The sequence below is a fragment of the Salvelinus fontinalis genome, chromosome 12 (genome assembly GCF_029448725.1).
Source record: "Salvelinus fontinalis isolate EN_2023a chromosome 12, ASM2944872v1, whole genome shotgun sequence".
Lineage (NCBI taxonomy): Eukaryota > Metazoa > Chordata > Actinopteri > Salmoniformes > Salmonidae > Salvelinus > Salvelinus fontinalis.
Window position 1 is genome coordinate 34,728,409 of NC_074676.1, and position 17,025 is coordinate 34,745,433.

Genomic DNA, 17,025 nt, shown 5'->3' on the forward strand with positions numbered 1-17,025 from the left:
TTATTTATTAATTTATTTTGCTCCTTTGCACCCCATTATTTCTGTCTCTACTTTGCACTTTCTTCCAATGCAAACCAACCATTCCAGTGTTTTTTTTTTGTTTTTATTTTACTTGCTGTGTTGTACTCACTTCGCCTCCATGGCCTTTTTATATTTTTATTTATTTATACATATATCTGTTTGCCTTCACCTCCCTTATCTCACCTCACTTGCTCACATTGTATATAGACTTATTTTTCTTTTCACTGTATTATTGACTATATGTTTGTTTTTACTCCATGTGTATCTATGTGTTGTTGTATGTGTCGAACTGCTTTGCTTTATCTTGGCCAGGTCGCAATTGTAAATGAGAACGTGTTCTCAATTTGCCTACCTGGTTAAATAAAGGTTAAATAAATAAAATAAAACCCAAAATTACAACCAACTAATTGCAGCATTACCACAAAAATGGAAGAGGCAAGCAAACAATAAAATTATTATTATTTTAGCAACAAAAATGTATCTTTAATTTTCGATCTGTAGAAGCTATGAGAATAGAAAGGTTCAGTACTTGTGTGAAACATCACTGCACAGTTGGAAAATATATGGCAAATAGAAATCCAAAATGGATGGTGTTAAGAGATAGATGGGAGGGGTTGAATGGCGCTGAAGGGTGGGACTAATAAGATAACCAATGTAAAACATATGGGGTCTGTAAAATGTATATAGGTTCAGAAATTCTGTGAAACAGCACAGTTACAAATAGAAATCAAACTGGATGGACATCAGAAATAGAGGAAGGACATAAAAACAAAGAACATATAACTATTGTAAAATAGATTGTGTCTGTAAAATGTGTATAATATGTAAAAACTGAAGGTAGAAACCTAAGTGTTATTATTTATTAGTTTACTCCAATTGGGGGAAGGTTGGTAGGGTTTGCGGGGAATAATAAAGCTATATATATTTTTTAAAGTATGTATATCTATATGTATATGTATGTACAGTTAAAGTTGTAAGTTTACATACACCTTCGCCAAATACATTTAAACTCAGTTTTTCACAATTCCTATCATTTAATCCTAGTAAAAATTCCCTGTCTTAGGTCAGTTAGGATCCCCACTTTATTTTAAGAATGTGAAATGTCAGAATAATAGTAGAGAGAATTATTTATTTCAGGTTTTATTTCTTTCATCACATTCCCAGTGGGTCAGAAGTTTACATACACTCAATTAGTATTTGGTAGCATTGCCTTTAACTTTTAAATTGTTGAACCTGGGTCAAACGTTTCGGGTAACCTTCCATAAGCTTCCCACAATAAGTTGGGTGAATTTTGACCCATTCCTCCTGACTGAGCTGGTGTAACTGAGTCAGGTTTGTAGGCCTCCTTGCTCGCACATGCTTTTTCAGTTCTGCCCACAAATGTTATATTAGATTGAGGTCAGGGCTTTGTGATGGGCACTCCAATACCTTGACTTTGTTGTCCTTAAGCCATTTTGCCACAACTTTGGAAGTATGCTTGGGGTCATTATCCATTTGGAAGAGCCATTTACCAACATATACCAAGCTTTAACTTCCTGATTGATGTCTTGAGATGTTGCTTCAATATATCCACATAATTTACCTCCTCAGGATGCCATCTATTTTGTGAAGTGCACCAGTCCCTCCTGCAACAAAGCACCCCCACAACATTATGCTACCACCCCCGTGCTTCAGTGTTGGGATGGTGTTCTTCGGCTTGCAAGCCTCCCCCTTTTTCCTCCAAACATAACGATGGTCATTATGGCCAAACAGTTCTATTTTTGTTTCATCAGACCAGAGGATATTTCTCCAAAAAGTCTCCATGTGCAGTTACAAACCGTAGTCTGGCTTTTTTATGGTGGTTTTGGAGCAGTGGCTTCTTCTTTGCTGAGCGGCCTTTCAGGTTATGTTGATATAGGACTCGTTTTACTGTGGATATATATACTTTTGTACCTGTTTCCTCCAACATCTTCACAAGGTCCTTTGCTGTTGTTCTTGGATTGATTTGCACTTTTCACACCAAAGTACGTTCATCTCTAGGAGACAGAACGCGTCTGCTTCCTGAGTGGTATGACAGCTGCGTGGTCCCATGGTGTTTATGCTTGCGTATCTATTGTTTGTACAGATGAATGTGGTACCTTCAGGCATTTGGAAATTGCTCCCAAGGATGAACCAGAGTTGTGGAGGTCTACAATTGTTCTTCTGAGGTCTTGGCTGATTTCTTTTGATTTTCCCGTGATGTCAAGCAAAGAGGCACTGAGTTTGAAGGTAGGCCTTAAAATACATCCACAGGTACACCTCCAATTGACTAAAATGATGTCAATTAGTCTATAAGAAGCTTCTAAAGCCATGACATAATTTCCCAAGCTGTTTAAAGGCACAGTCAACATAGTGTATGTAAACTTCTGACCCACTGGAATTGTGATACAGTGAATTATAAGTGAAATAATCTGTCTGTAAACAATTGTTGGATAAATTACTTGTGTCATGCACAAAGTAGATGTCCTAATCGACTTGCCAAAACTATAGTTTGTTAACAACACATTTGTGGAGTGATTGAAAAACGGGTTTTAATGACTCCATCCTAAGTGTATGTAAACTTCCGACTTCAACTGTATATATGTATGAATGTTTATTTATGCCTATGTATGGGTATGTACGTGTATGTATATGGATATACAGTATATATATTTACCCCCAAAATATATGGGGGATTGGAAATGATGCAGACAATTACATTGATGGAATCAACAATCTTTCTGCAATATTAAGCTGATCCACCCCCCCCCCCCCAAAAAAGGGGGGAAAAGGGGGGGGAAAGAAAAAACAGATCATTAGTGGCCATAACAGAGCAGCAGATGCATGGCTTAAGTGGCTTTACCTCCACTGAGGTTCTGTTTCGGCTCAGTATACAGCACAGTAACTAGGGGTGACATGGATAGTTGGCTAATCCCCTCACAAAATTCCATTATCCCCTAAGCACAGTATGGGTTCAGAATCCTGAACACAAAGCTATTATGGCACATCTACTTTATAACCTATGTGAATGGGGCATGGTGCATGGTGGTCTGTGGGTACCTGGTGGGCACTGGAAGCGGACGTAGTAGTTGGAGCAGATGCGTCCGTAGGCCTGCTCCTTGTTGATGCACCAGAAGCCCTTCTCCAGGCTGGAATGAGTCACCTCCCCAGTCTCTGCTGCTGCCACCCAGTCCGTGGTGCGGGCCTCCATGGCCACCGGCCGGGTACACACCCTCTCCCTGTAGTAGAACTGGATGGCCTCTAACCGCTCGTAGTCTCCATTCCCCCCTGGATGGTCGATGTTGAACCAGGACGTCCATTCAGTCACGCCTGCCATACATGCGGATTGGGAGAAGGGAGACATAGACAAGGAGATACAAATCACAACTAGGGGGTAAGGTTGCACAGTTATTTTTTATTTACTCCTTTTTCTCCCCAATTTCATGGTATACAATTGGTAGTTACAGTCTTGTCTCATCGCTGCAACTCCCGTACAGACTCGAGAGAGGCGAAGGTTGAGAGCCGTGCGTCCTCCGAAACACAAGCCAACCAAGCCGCACTGCTTCTTAACACAATGCCCACTTAACCCAGAAGCCAGCCGCACCAATGTGTCGGAGGAAACACTGTACACCTGGCGACTGTGTAAAGCATGCACTGCGCCCGGACCACCACAGGATTCGTTAGTGCGACAAAGGGACAAGGACATCCCTGCCGGCCAAACCCTCCCCTAACCCAGACGACGCTGGGCCAATTGTGCGCCGCCCCATGGGTCTTCTGGTCGCGGCTGGCTGCGACAGAGCCTGGACTCGAACCCAGAATCTCTAGTTGCACAGCTAGCACTGCATTGCAGTGCCTTAGACCACTGCGCCACTCGCAAGGTTGCACAGTTTAAGAGAATAGTCTGCTACTGTCATTGTCTGCTGAGTAGAGACGCCCAGGGGAGCCTGCGTTGACCAAACTCTTTCCAAGCCAACTCAGAAGGCAGATGAGGAGGGAAAGTGTCATGTCGTCTAGCTTTTGTCTGCCACATGTTCAACTCTGAGATTTTCCAAAGATGTGAAGAAACAGCCTCGCTGCATTGCATTAGCAACATACCATGGATCTCTGAATAATAGATTTCATCATTGGAACGAGTCCCTTGGGAGGCATCGAGAGAGAAGTGAAGTGATCTATTGGTGGACGTTGTCAGGATGTGTGCTCACCGTGCTGTGTGCTATCGTCGGTAGACATTCTCAACAGACATAGTGACCTCTCTCTCTAGTCTCTCTGTTCATTTAAAAGCCAGTGGTTTTCAACCCTGTGGTGACATTAGGTATTTAGTTTTAATTTCCTGTATCTGGATAATGTATGTGTTGGCTTACATATTAATTTGGACTGGATTTAATGAATAGTTGCTTAAATTAAACTACACTCATGTGAATATAAAGTAGAATCCATGCTATTGTTTGCTCTGATATGATCCTGGCAGGTTAACACCATTGTCTCATTCCACCAGACTGCTCATTCAAAGGAGCGAGACTGAATGTAAGCATAATGGAATGTGAGTGCTGAGTGGGAACTGAACATTGATTACACATTAGAAACAGGGTATAGTTGATGAATTAGAGAAAGGGGTGGGGCTCATAGAGTCTCAAGATTGGCCTTGGACTGGAAATGGACTTGACCCCTAAATTTGATAGTTTGTATGTATAAATGTTACTAGTATGTAATGAAACTGTAAAAATTGATTTTCTGCACTTGCCATGGGTGTGTAAAGCCTGTGAGTTTCAGTACATCAAAGGAAGGAAACTCCTCTGTCTGAGGCAGAAGACACATTTGTAACAATTTTCCTCCTCTTCAGACGAGGAGTATGAAGGATCGGACCAATACGCAGCGTGGTAAGTGTCCATGATAGTTTAATAAAACTCAACACGATAAAATACAAAAATAACAAAGTGAATGATAACGAAAACCGAAACAGTCCTGAAATGTGAAACTAACACAGGAAACAATCACCCACAACACACAATGGAAAACAGGCTACCTAAATATGGCTCCCAATCAGAGACAATGATAAACAGCTGCCTCTGATTGGGAACCACACCAGGCCAAACACATAGAAAAACAACAACATAGAAAAAATAACATAGACTGCCCACCCTAACTCACGCCCTGACCAAACTAAAATAGAGACACAAAAACGGAACTAAGGTCAGGACGTGACAACATTGTTGAGTGAGTTTTCCCTCCTCAGGTTGTATAGGTCAACCAGGTGGTATTAGGAGTGAGCTTACTCACTCACCTGTGGTCTGCTGTGGCTCAGTAAGCATGTTGTAGGCCAGCTTCCTGCTCCTGTCTATCTGACTCCACTTCCTGAGCAGAGAGCTGTTCCTGAAGGGCCCTGGATGAGGAGAACCACACCATGAATACAACCTAACACCATGACCAGCAGGGCCCAACCTAACCTGCACCGCTGCACCACTACCACACTGTAACACTGTAACAGTGACCTCAGGAGCTCTGCTCAATGGATCCACCAAGTTTTACAATGGGGAGAACCAGATTTATGGAATCCGGTTTTCGAGTCTGCGGACCTACTTGTCTGAGGAGTTCGTCCTCGGCATGTTCTCATCAATTTGTCTGAGTGTCTGTGAATGTGAGAAGAATGTCTACGTCTTACTCCGTGGGCTGTGGTTGAAGGCCAGGGAGAAGTATTGGGGTGGGACACCTGATCTTGGTGCACTGACGCTGGGGTGTCTGTGTTTCCAGATCCCCCCGGCTTTGTCTGGGTGCCACCAGAATACAAAGACAAGCCTGGTTCTCTTTTACCGCCCCCATGAGCTAGCTAGGTGCCAGCAATCAGTCTGGAAGAGCTCCATCCAGATGTGTGTGAGAACACCTGATATCACACACACGCAGTCACACACTAGTCAGAAGACTACACCACAGTCCAAGCACGTTCAGTTTTTTCTCAACGAAACACTGTCCAGTCTCATTAAGGACCTGGGGCCATATGGAAAATCTCTCTCTCTCTCTCTCTCTCTCTCTCTCTCTCTCTCTCTCTCTCTCTCTCTCTCTCTCTCTCTCTCTCTCTCTCTCTCTCTCTCTCTCTCTCCTCTCTCTCTCTCTCTCTCTCTCTCTCTCTCTCTCTCTCTCTCTCTCTCTCTCTCTCTCTCTCTCTCTCTCTCTCTCTCTCTCTCTCTCTCTCTCTCTCTCTCTCTCTCTCTCTCTCTCTCTCTCTCTCTCTCGTTCTCTCGCTCTCTCTAATCAGAAGCTGATGAATGAGCTGGAGCCTCTATAAAGGGAGATGGACTGGAGGGAGAAAGAGAGGGAGAGTGATGGAGAGAGGGAAAGTAGGAAGGACAAGCAGAGATGATTCCTCATGGTTTCTCAATGAGCCAAGTACCAGAGGTTACATTCCTCCACTCTCTGAGGGAAACCTTGTCTATGTCTAGTGGCGTGATAGTGTGTCTGAAACTGTGTGTGTCTTCGAGCTAGTTTTCTGGCTGCCCTCTTTGAAACAAGTCCTAGCTGTTGGGTCCCTCCACAGCCCAAACGTCCCCCCTTAAATGAACACGTCTCCATCAATAAAGCCAGGATGCTGAGGAGACCCATTGAGACACACACAGCTGAGAGGAATCAGCTCACGTAAGCCATCCGTTAGTAGTGACTTGTACAGCATATGCTGCCAATATGCCTTACTTTTCCCTCTTTTCCACCTCATCCCAGTCTCAGATACGGTTTGGCCTTGATCCATCAGTCATCTCTACATCTGCCTTCTCTTCCCTTCTCTGACTTTCCTCTGTATCTTCATCTGATCTTGTCATTATGCTGGAATGGCCCATGCAGCAACGCAGCCAGTTGTCCCCTTTGATATTACACACACTTACATTCACGTCCCACATATGCGTCAGCGTCAGGCATCAAAGGGCTGACAGTGGAGACGTGCGTCCTTTCTTTCGGTTCCCAACCGCCTGCCTAAAGCCATCGTGGCCAAAGAAAGCCATTCCCACCACGGACTGTCTCGCGGCCTGCCTGACTGACTGGCTGTCTGTGAGAGCGCTTACCACTTTAGGAGGTCCACCGCTGAGTTTATGGACACAGTCACAAAGACCCAAAGCAGAGCTAAGCTTCAGTCCCTCTGCTATTTATTGCTGACTGTGGGTCTTTTTTTGTTACGCCAACACGATTCTCTTCCAATTTTATGGCTTTGGAGCATTTTTTCCTAGTATGGTCTTCAACCCAGTGAATGGCTTCTCTTACAAGTGGTATTACGTAAGTTCCAGGTCAGCCTTTGCAGTCTGCTTAAACCAGACTGACCGCTGCCCTCAGCTTTGTAGGCCTACATACTGCAGCTGTGTGTTTAACAGTAAAGCAAGGGGCTATCTTTCAATGCAAGGTGGGCTTTTCATATCTGGCTTGATACTGTAGATCATAGACAGGGGTTTTAATATTTGATTGACATGATAGAATGACTGGCTAAATAGAAACAAATGTCTCTCCGCACAACCTCTGCACTGCTGGTGTGCCTATGCGGGCTTGGACACACTTCCAAGTGACGTTGTCATATTAACAATCTACTGGACAGAGAACTATTACCAGCCTTGGATACTCCAACAGGGGCACATTTCTTACACTTATCACTTCAAGATGTTTGATATTGAAGCCTAAACCATTAAAAGATTACAAGAGTAATTTTATGAGGTGCATAATGGCATTAAAGCTTTTTATGTCGGAATCCATATTTAATATAATATAAACACGTCAGCCTTGCAACTTCAGCTATGGCAGTTGTTTAAGTGCACTGGCCTGAGTGGCCTCGGCTCCAGTAGTTGACTTTGACTATTTAACGTTCCTTTGAGTGGCTTGTTAACACTTTATATGTGAATTTAAAAAGCTAGTGATTTTATATGTGCTGTTTCATGCTAATGGTACGTCAGTGGCGTTACCTCATCCAAAACATGTTGAAACACACTGTTATGTCAGAGGAAACACACTTAAACTTAACCAGATTTCCTCCTTTGTTTGAGGTCCTTACTCCTGTTTAACTTTCCCTAATAGAGGCCTCTCTTCTACCTCGCCACCACCCTCGTAAAACACCAACCCAGGAACAAGATACTGAAAGAGGTCAAAGTATAGTCCCATGTAATGGAACCGATACATTAGCAATGGTTCCAAGTATGTTTCTGTGCCTATTAGCAGACCCTCTTTCTCCCCCTTAATATAGACACACAGGCTAGCTTCTCTCAAAATAGACACACAGGCTAGCTTCTCTCAAAATAGACACACAGGTTAGCTTCTCTTAATATAGACACACAGGCTAGCTTCTCTCAAAATAGACACACAGGCTAGCTTCTCATAATAAAGCTGAATACCATGCAATGTTATATTAGTGATGGAGGCGAACTCTCAACTGGGTGTTAGAATTTCTACGTCAGATCCAGTATTGTCTCAAGCTCCCCTCTTCCTGCTTCTGCCCTTGCACTGCTTTGGCCATTCTGGACTCTGGTACTTATTCTGGGGATCTTGCCACTATAAAGTGGTGCTGGGCTTTAGTTACAGGGTACACAAGGACAAAAACATCTATTAATACTGCAGGCCCTTCTAAATGCCATTCTCCTCTCCTGTTGCCTTCTCAGCCGGGTGTTTTCCGAGACAGAGCTGCATGCACACTCGGCAGCTGCCAGATGCTAATAAAAAGTTGCAGAAAATGAAAAAATTAGTTTTGAAGTTACCCAGAGAAATGACTTCAGTAGTCAGATTAGACAGATTTCCAACCCAGATCTGTCTGGGCATAGACACAGGCCTTTCAGCAGGTCTGGAGATTGTTTAAAATATTCCAGAGCCTTACAAGAAGAAAATGTAAAAACACTTTTCTGTGTTATGTAACAGCTTGGATGAGTGGCTCACGGGGCTGAGCACTGGGCTGAATGTTGAGCGTCTCTCCACACAGTGTTGATGCAACTTTGCCATGCCACAGCCCCACACTTAAGTGTAATAACAGGTGTGTGCAGTGTTAGAGCACTGGAAACATCCGTCACCTGGCCTTATTAAGATTTAGGCAGTAAGGAGATATTTGTTCAAAATCAGAAGAATTTTATTTAGACAAGGGTTTGTGTCAAACCAATGGACATTAAATGATTGCCCAGAAAGTGTGCGTGTGTGTACGTATGCATGTGAGTTTTTATGCCATGGCCTTGCAGACATGTGGAAGTTGCTTTGTTTAGTTAGCCTATTATCTGGCTGAGGTGTGCTGTGGTAGAAGAATCAGATGGTCTTTCTCTCTCTCTGTTTTCTCCCTCCGTCAATCTTGGCTTCAGGGCTGGTTGGGGAGCCACTGACTGATTCTTGGTCAAAGGCATATGTGCCTCATTATACAGTTTTGCCCCTGACATGAACTAATGATGCAAATCCACCACAAGATTTAGGGGGATTTCAAAAAAGAACACAGCGGCTTTGTGTTCTTAATGTGATTTTTTTCTACCACACTGCATTTCCGTATTCAGGCTATAAAAAAAACAATTGGCCTCAATGGTATTTCCCCATTAAGTCCACTGCAAGTGCTCACCTGGGTTTCTGCAATGGGTATACACGAGCTCTAGAAACAACTGCTTCTTGAGCATTAGCCTAGTCCTATGCTTCAAAGTAAGGTTTGTGCACTTTCATCCTCAAACGCAGGCACCGCATCTTCAAACGGTAGTGAGCCAGAGAGAAACTGGAGTCATATCATTTGGGCCTTCACGTGGTGATTGCTGGGAATACAAGGGACTTTGATCCCTTTCTTCTCTCTCCCATTCTCATTTAAGTCAATGGGCTACACATCCTGGTGTGGTGATTGTGGTTTAGCTGGACCACTGCTCTCCAGTTAGTCTGTGGCCAGCATCTGGAGAATGAGCTAGTCCCTCTGAATGAAGCCGATTAGCACAGGGACAACATTGACTTTGGAGCTCTGAGACTGCTTCTTCATGGTCCCAGTTGGCCCACCTCCACCTCTATCTATCCCGAGACTGGTATGGGAGATTACAGTTCATTACGGGCAGCCTATGTGGCATCTGGCTCTTTAAAACACTCCACTAAGACCTGGGACTTAGTTTAGCTTGACTGATAGTCAGTCACAGTGTCCCATTTCGGTATAGTCCATTTCGGTATAGCATCCAGGAGCAGAAGCTGTCTCTTCAAATATGGAAAACACATCATACATCTCTGAACCCTGAGAGGGATGGAGATAATGATGGGGGGAAAGTGATAGAGAAGGAGCAGGAGGAAAATGAAAAGTAAAAGGAAAGAGTGAGACAGGGAGAGGGGAAACCAGAGAGAGTCATTTCACCTGTCAGTTATGTGAGAAAGTGGGATAGAGGATTTGTGTTTACTTGTTTTATTGGTGAGTGCTGACTTGGTGAGTGCTCCAGCCGTCGGGTAATGTATCGAGGTGAGATGGGGTCAAATACTACCCATGTCTGCCACAATGTGTTGGCGAGTGAATACATCGCTATCCATTCTATCAAACACCTAGTCAGTGTGATAATTTTCCTGAACAGGCAAAACTATCCAGTACTTGCACTGAATTCTTAAAGAATCCCAAGGCTATCCATCCATTATAACACACTTACTGTATAATAACTAGTCTACTGCCACTTTCACACACCCCTCAAATTGAGGGGCCCTGATCCCTACAAAGAGATTATATAATCAACCCCAGAGAAACATGTGTTACCCCTAACATCCATCTGCTTCTCATTAACATGACAGCATGTTAGTAAAATGAGAGTGCTGGTGACTTCACACAACATGATTAACACTTCCAGTGGTGGGACATCCCTGCAGAGACAGACAGCCCCCCTGTGGTGCTACAGTATGATCTCACCATTCACAACTAAAGAACCACTACTGGTCCAACACTGACATCCACTGGGATAGGCTACTTTCTCAGCTTGCAAAGTTTAGGTTCAGGATGACAGAGATGTGTGCACGTATTTCTAATGATTGATTTGATTGGTTTATTTTAAATTTCGTGCCATACACCGTTTGGTGCCAAGACACTATTTCTTAAAGTACATGTGCACAAAACTCAAAACAAAATGGAATGTAACAAATTCAAATTCTAAAATAGTAATCGTAACTAATAAAAACATCTGAAAATGTTCAAATTGAAGGGCTAGACCTGTCGCTATTTTCCTTATATACAGAGTTTACAAAACATTAGGAACACCTTCCTGATTTTGAGTTTCACCGTCTTTTGCCCTCATAACATCCTCAATTCATCGGGGCATAGATTCTACAAGGTGTCAAAAGTGTTCCACAGGGATGCTGGCTCATGTTAACTCCAATGCTTCCCACAGTTGTGTCAAGTTGGCTGGATGTCCTTTGGGTGGTGGCCCATTCTTGATACACACGGGAAACTGTTGAGCGTGAAAAACCCAGCAGCGTTGCAGTTCTTGACACACTCAAACTGGTGTAGCTGGCACTTACTACCATACCCCGTTCAAAGGCACTTAAATCTTTTGTCTTGCCCATTCACCCTCTGAATGGCACACTTACACAATGTGTCTCAAGGCTCAATATCCTTCTTTAACCTGTCTCCTGCCCTTCATCTACACTGAAGTGGATTTATCAAGTGACATCAATAAGAGATCATAGCTTTCATCTAAATTCCCTTGGTCAGTCTATGTCATGGAAAGAGCAGGTGTTCTTAATGTTTTGTACACTCAGTGTTTAAGCTCCACTTTCTATAAGCTTTTTAATTGGGTGCCAGTCAGACCTTTGGTGCGGGAAAAGCTTAAAGCAGCAGCACGTAAAGATGTAAGCGTATTTCTTTTTTAATTAGCCACGGGAGGGAAGTTAATTTGCATATCTACTGGCTGATAATTGAGGCTGTGTGAGTTCAGTTTGTGCCCTCGTGTCCTCCTTATTTCTCTCTCAGTCAGGTGACTGCAGGAAAAGGGGGAATGGTGGCGTGGGCCAGCCTTTATCCATTTAGTGCCTTCACTGCAAACACACACACAATCTCACAGGGAGAGAGAGTGCTACACTGACCTTCAATGTGTTATATGTATTTGTAAATCCTCTGAATGGCACAAATACACAATCCATTTCTCAATTGTCTCAAGGCTTAAAAAACCATCTTTAACTTGTCTTCTCCCCTTCATCTACACTGATTGAAGTGTATTTAACAAGTGATATCAATAAGGAATAATAGCTTTCATCAGTACTCACCTGGTCAGTCTGTCATGGAAAGAGCAGGTGTTCCTAATGTTTTGTCCACTCAATGTATACTTTTATGCCATAAGAATGCGCTACTACATACAAGCAGTGGATCATTGACAGCATGTGTCAGAATGATGAAGCTGTTCAGGCTTCAGGGTTGAATTGGCTATTATGAAGTTCTCATTTGAGTAATGACATTGCTTACCACAGCTCCAGTTAAATGGCATGCAAGACAACGGCAATGATACAAAACGAAGAACCTATTCTAAAATGTCCTGGAAAATGAGTTCTGCTGATAAGTACACAAACAATTTCAATGACTTTTTGTGGGAAATGTAAAAATGCAGAGTGATATAATTATTTGCACATCAATAATGAATCTGAACTAACATCACATTTTGAGGAGGACATTAACTTGACATACCTTGAGCCGCTGCCACTGCCACCAGGAAAGACAGGAGTAGTGACACTTTTGTAACGTCCCACATGGTGTCCCACAATTACAAACTTGGATGCTTTCCTTCTCTCTCTCTGCGTGTATTATATTATCAAGTCAAGAAGAAATTGTGCTGTTCTTCAAAATGGCAGGCTACAGAGTCTGAGTGCTCTCAGGTGTGAATGATGGTGGTTGGAAACCTGCTCCTGTCCCTAAACCCAGCCATATGAGGATTGTAAGTTAGACGGGGAACAAGAGTCTTAAAAGAAGGGACACCCAGAGTGCAGTCTAATCCAGCCCCCCTCTGCTCACCATTGGCCAGTGCTCTCTCACATCTGTGTCTTCCATAACACTCCCCAGAAAATGCAGGAGAGAGCAGGGTGGAATATTACCTCAAATAAAAGGGTGTTTTTTTACTTTCCACAGAGTAAGATTTCATCGGTTCTGTCTGGATTGTAATACGTTTTTGGGCTGTTACTGAATGTTGTATCCACCAGAGTACACAGAATGCATCACGCTAAGATATTATGATTATGTTTGTATCCAGAACTCGTAAAAACAGACAGCTTTTCTACAGTATGCTCAACCTCAGTGTAGTGTAATTGATGAAACAAGCCTGTCAATTGCGTAACAATGGCATTCAAATTGGCCTTAACCAAAAAGATATACTTTGCCATGCAAAACATGTTTTTGTCATACAATTCATCAAAGGAACTACACTGAACAAAAATATAAACACAACATGCAACAAGTTAAAAGATTTTACTGAGTTACAGTTCATATAAGGAAATCAGTCAATTGAAATAAATCCATTAGGCCCTAATCTATGGATTTCACATGACTGGGAATACAGATGCATCTATTGGTCACAGACACCTTTTACAAAAGTAGGGGTGTGGATCAGAAAACCAGTTACTGTCTGGTGTGACCATTTGCCTCATGCAGCGTGACACATCTCCTTCGCATAGAGTTGATCAGGCTGTTGATTGTGGCCTGTGGAATGTTGTCCCACTCCTATTCAATGGCTGTGCGAAGTTGCTGAATATTGGCGGGAACTTGAACACGCTGTCGTACACGTCGATCCAGAGCATCCCAAACATGCCTAACGAGTGACATGTCTGGTGAGTATGCAGGCCATGGATGAACTGGGACATTTTCAGCTTCCAGGAATTGTGTACAGATCCTTGGGGTCATGCATTATCCTGCTGAAACATGAGGTGATGGCGGTGGATGAATGGCATGACAAGAAGATCATCAAGGACAACAACCACCCGAGCCATTGCCTGTTCACCCCGCTACCATCCAGAAGGCGAGGTCAGTACAGGTGCATCAAAGCTGGGACTGAGAGACTGAAAAACAGCTTCTATCTCAAGGGCATCAGACTGTTAACCTCTACAGGGTTGGTGGGTCCCCCTCGGGATGGTTGAACTAACGTAGGCTAATGCGATTAGCATGAGGTTGTAAGTAACAAGAACATTTCCCAGGACAAAAACATATCTGATAGACAGAAAGCTTAAATTCTTGTTAATCTAACTAATCTAACTGTCCAAATTACAGTAGCTATTACAGTGAAAGAATACCATGCTATTGTTTGAGGAGAGTGCACAGTTAGGAACATGAAAAGTTTTTAATAAACCAATTAGGCACATTTGGGCAGTCTTGATAGAAAACAGAAACACAATGGTTCATTGGATCAGTCTAAAACTTTGCACATACACTCCTGCCATCTAGTGACCAAAAACTAAACTAAATTGCCCCTGGGCTGGAATAATACATTGTGTAACGGCGTTCCTCCTCCTCTCCATCTTCGGAAAAGGAGGAGTATTGAGGGAACCAAGGCGCAGCGAAGTTTGAACACATAATGATTTATTAAATAAACAAAATAGACAAAGACGAAAACGAACTATACTGGATATAACTAACAAAATAACAAAACGATGTAGACAGACCTGAACAAACGAACTTACATATACACGAAGCACGCTGACACAGAAACAGACTACATAAACCGAAACAGTCCCGTGTGGTACGAAATAACATACAGACACGGAAGACAATCACCCACAAACAAACAGTGAGAACGCCCTACCTAAATATGACTCTTAATTAGAGGAAAACGCAAACCACCTGCCTCTAATCAAGAGCCATACCAGGCAACCCAAAACCAACATAGAAACAGATAACATAGACTGCCCACCCAAAACACATGCCCTGACCATAAACACATAAAAAACAACATAAAACAGGTCAGGACCGTTACAGAACCCCCCCCCTCAAGGTGCGAACGCCGGGCGCACCAGCACAAAGTCCAGGGGAGGGTCTGGGTGGGCAGTTGACCACGGTGGTGGCTCCGGCTCAGGACGCTGTCCCCACACCACCATAGTCGCTCCCTGCTTCTGTCTTCCCCTCCCAATGACCACCCTAAAACTCACATCCCCTAAATAAACGGCCAGCACCAGGAGAAGGGGCAGCACCGGGACAAGGGGCAGCACCGGGACAAGGGGCAGCACCGGAACAAGGGGCAGCACCGGGATAAGGGGCAGCACCGGGATAAGGGGCAGCACCGGGATAAGGGGCAGCACCGGGATAAGGGGCAGCACCGGGACAAGGGGCAACACCGGGACAAGGGGCAGGTCCCGGCTGATAAACTCTGGCAGATCCTGGCTGAGGGACTCTGGCAGGTCTATGCAGGCTGACGGCTCTCGACGCTCATGGCGGGCTGACGGCTCTCGACGCTCATGGCGGGCTGACGGCTCTCGACGCTCATGGCGGGCTGACGGCTCTCGACGCTCATGGCGGGCTGACGGCTCTCGACGCTCATGGCGGGCTGACGGCTCTCGACGCTCATGGCGGGCTGACGGCTCTCGACGCTCATGGCGGGCTGACGGCTCTCGACGCTCATGGCGGGCTGACGGCTCTCGACGCTCATGGCGGGCTGACGGCTCTCGACGCTCATGGCGGGCTGACGGCTCTCGACGCTCATGGCGGGCTGACGGCTCTCGACGCTCATGGCGGGCTGACGGCTCTGGCTGCTCATGGCTCTCTGATGGCTCTGGCAGATCCAGTCTGGTTGGCGGCTCTGGCAGATCCAGTCTGGTTGGCGGCTCTGGCAGATCCTGTCTGGTTGGCGGCTCTGGCAGATCCTGTCTGGTTGGCGGCTCTGGCAGATCCTGTCTGGTTGGCGGCTCTGGCAGATCCTGTCTGGTTGGCGGCTCTGGCAGATCCTGTCTGGTTGGCGGCTCTGGCAGATCCTGTCTGGTTGGCGGCTCTGGCAGATCCTGTCTGGTTGGCGGCTCTGGCAGATCCTGTCTGGCGGACGGCTCTAGCGGCTCCTGTCTGGCGGACGGCTCTAGCGGCTCCTGTCTGGCGGACGGCTCTAGCGGCTCCTGTCTGGCGGACGGCTCTAGCGGCTCCTGTCTGGCGGACGGCTCTGTAGGCTCATGGCAGACGGGCGGCTTTGCAGGCTCATGGCAGACGGGCGGCTTTGCAGGCTCATGGCAGACGGATGGCTCAGACGGCGCTGGGGAGACGGATGGCTCAGATGGCGCTGGGGAGACGGATGGCTCAGATGGCGCTGGGGAGACGGATGGCTCAGATGGCGCTGGGGAGACGGATGGCTCTGGCCGGATACGGCGCACTGTAGACCTGGTGCGTGGTGCCGGAACTGGAGGCACCGTGCTAAGGATAAGCACCATCCTACTAGTGCGGGGAGCAGGGACAGGGCACACTGTATTCTCAAAGCCCACTCTATACCTGATGCGAGGTACCGGCACTGGTGACACCGGGCTGAGGACAAGCACATCAGGATTAGTAGGGGGAGAATATACAGTGTGTTCAGGGCTCTGGAGACGCACAGGAGGCTTTGTGCGTGGTGCCGGAACTGGAGGCACCGGGCTAGATACACGCACTACAGAGAGAGTGCGTGGAGGAGGAACAGGGCTCAGGATACGCACTGGTAGCCTAGTGCGTAGTGTAGACACTGTAGGTACTAGGCTGGGGCGGGGAGGTGGCGCCGGAAATACCGGACCGTGCAGGCGTACTGGCTCTCTTGAGCATTGAGCCTGCCCAACCTTACCTGGTTGAATACTCCCGGTTGCCCGTCCAGTGCGGGGAGGTGGAATAACCCGCACCGGGCTATGTAGGCGAACCGGGGAAACCATGCGTAAGGCAGGTGCCATGTATGCCGGCCCGAGGAGACGCACTGGAGACCAGACGCGTTGAGCCGGCCTCATGACACCTGGCTCAATACCCAATCTAGCCCTCCCAGTGCGGGGAGGTGGAATAACCCGCACTGGGCTATGCACTCGTACAGGAGACACCGTGCGCTCTACTGCGTAACACGGCGCCTGCCCGTACTCCCGCTCTCCACGGTAAGCCTGGGAAGTGGG

At 45.7% G+C, this 17,025-nt stretch overlaps 1 protein-coding gene across 1 annotated transcript in view; it reads right to left on the reverse strand.

Annotated features, from left to right (window-relative positions):
• The window catches only part of LOC129867233 (cartilage intermediate layer protein 1-like), a 34,877-nt gene extending 22,025 nt beyond the window's left edge, over nt 1-12,852 (reverse strand). Inside the window, exons 1-4 of the mRNA XM_055940501.1 lie at nt 12,622-12,852; nt 11,890-11,901; nt 5,300-5,361; nt 3,079-3,348 (exon numbers count right to left, since the gene is read on the reverse strand). Of these exons, the coding sequence (XP_055796476.1) occupies nt 3,079-3,348; nt 5,300-5,361; nt 11,890-11,901; nt 12,622-12,689 (412 nt within the window). The 5' untranslated portion in view covers nt 12,690-12,852. The remainder of the gene's footprint in view (nt 1-3,078; nt 3,349-5,299; nt 5,362-11,889; nt 11,902-12,621) is intronic.
• Nucleotides 12,853-17,025: the final 4,173 nt, after the last annotated feature.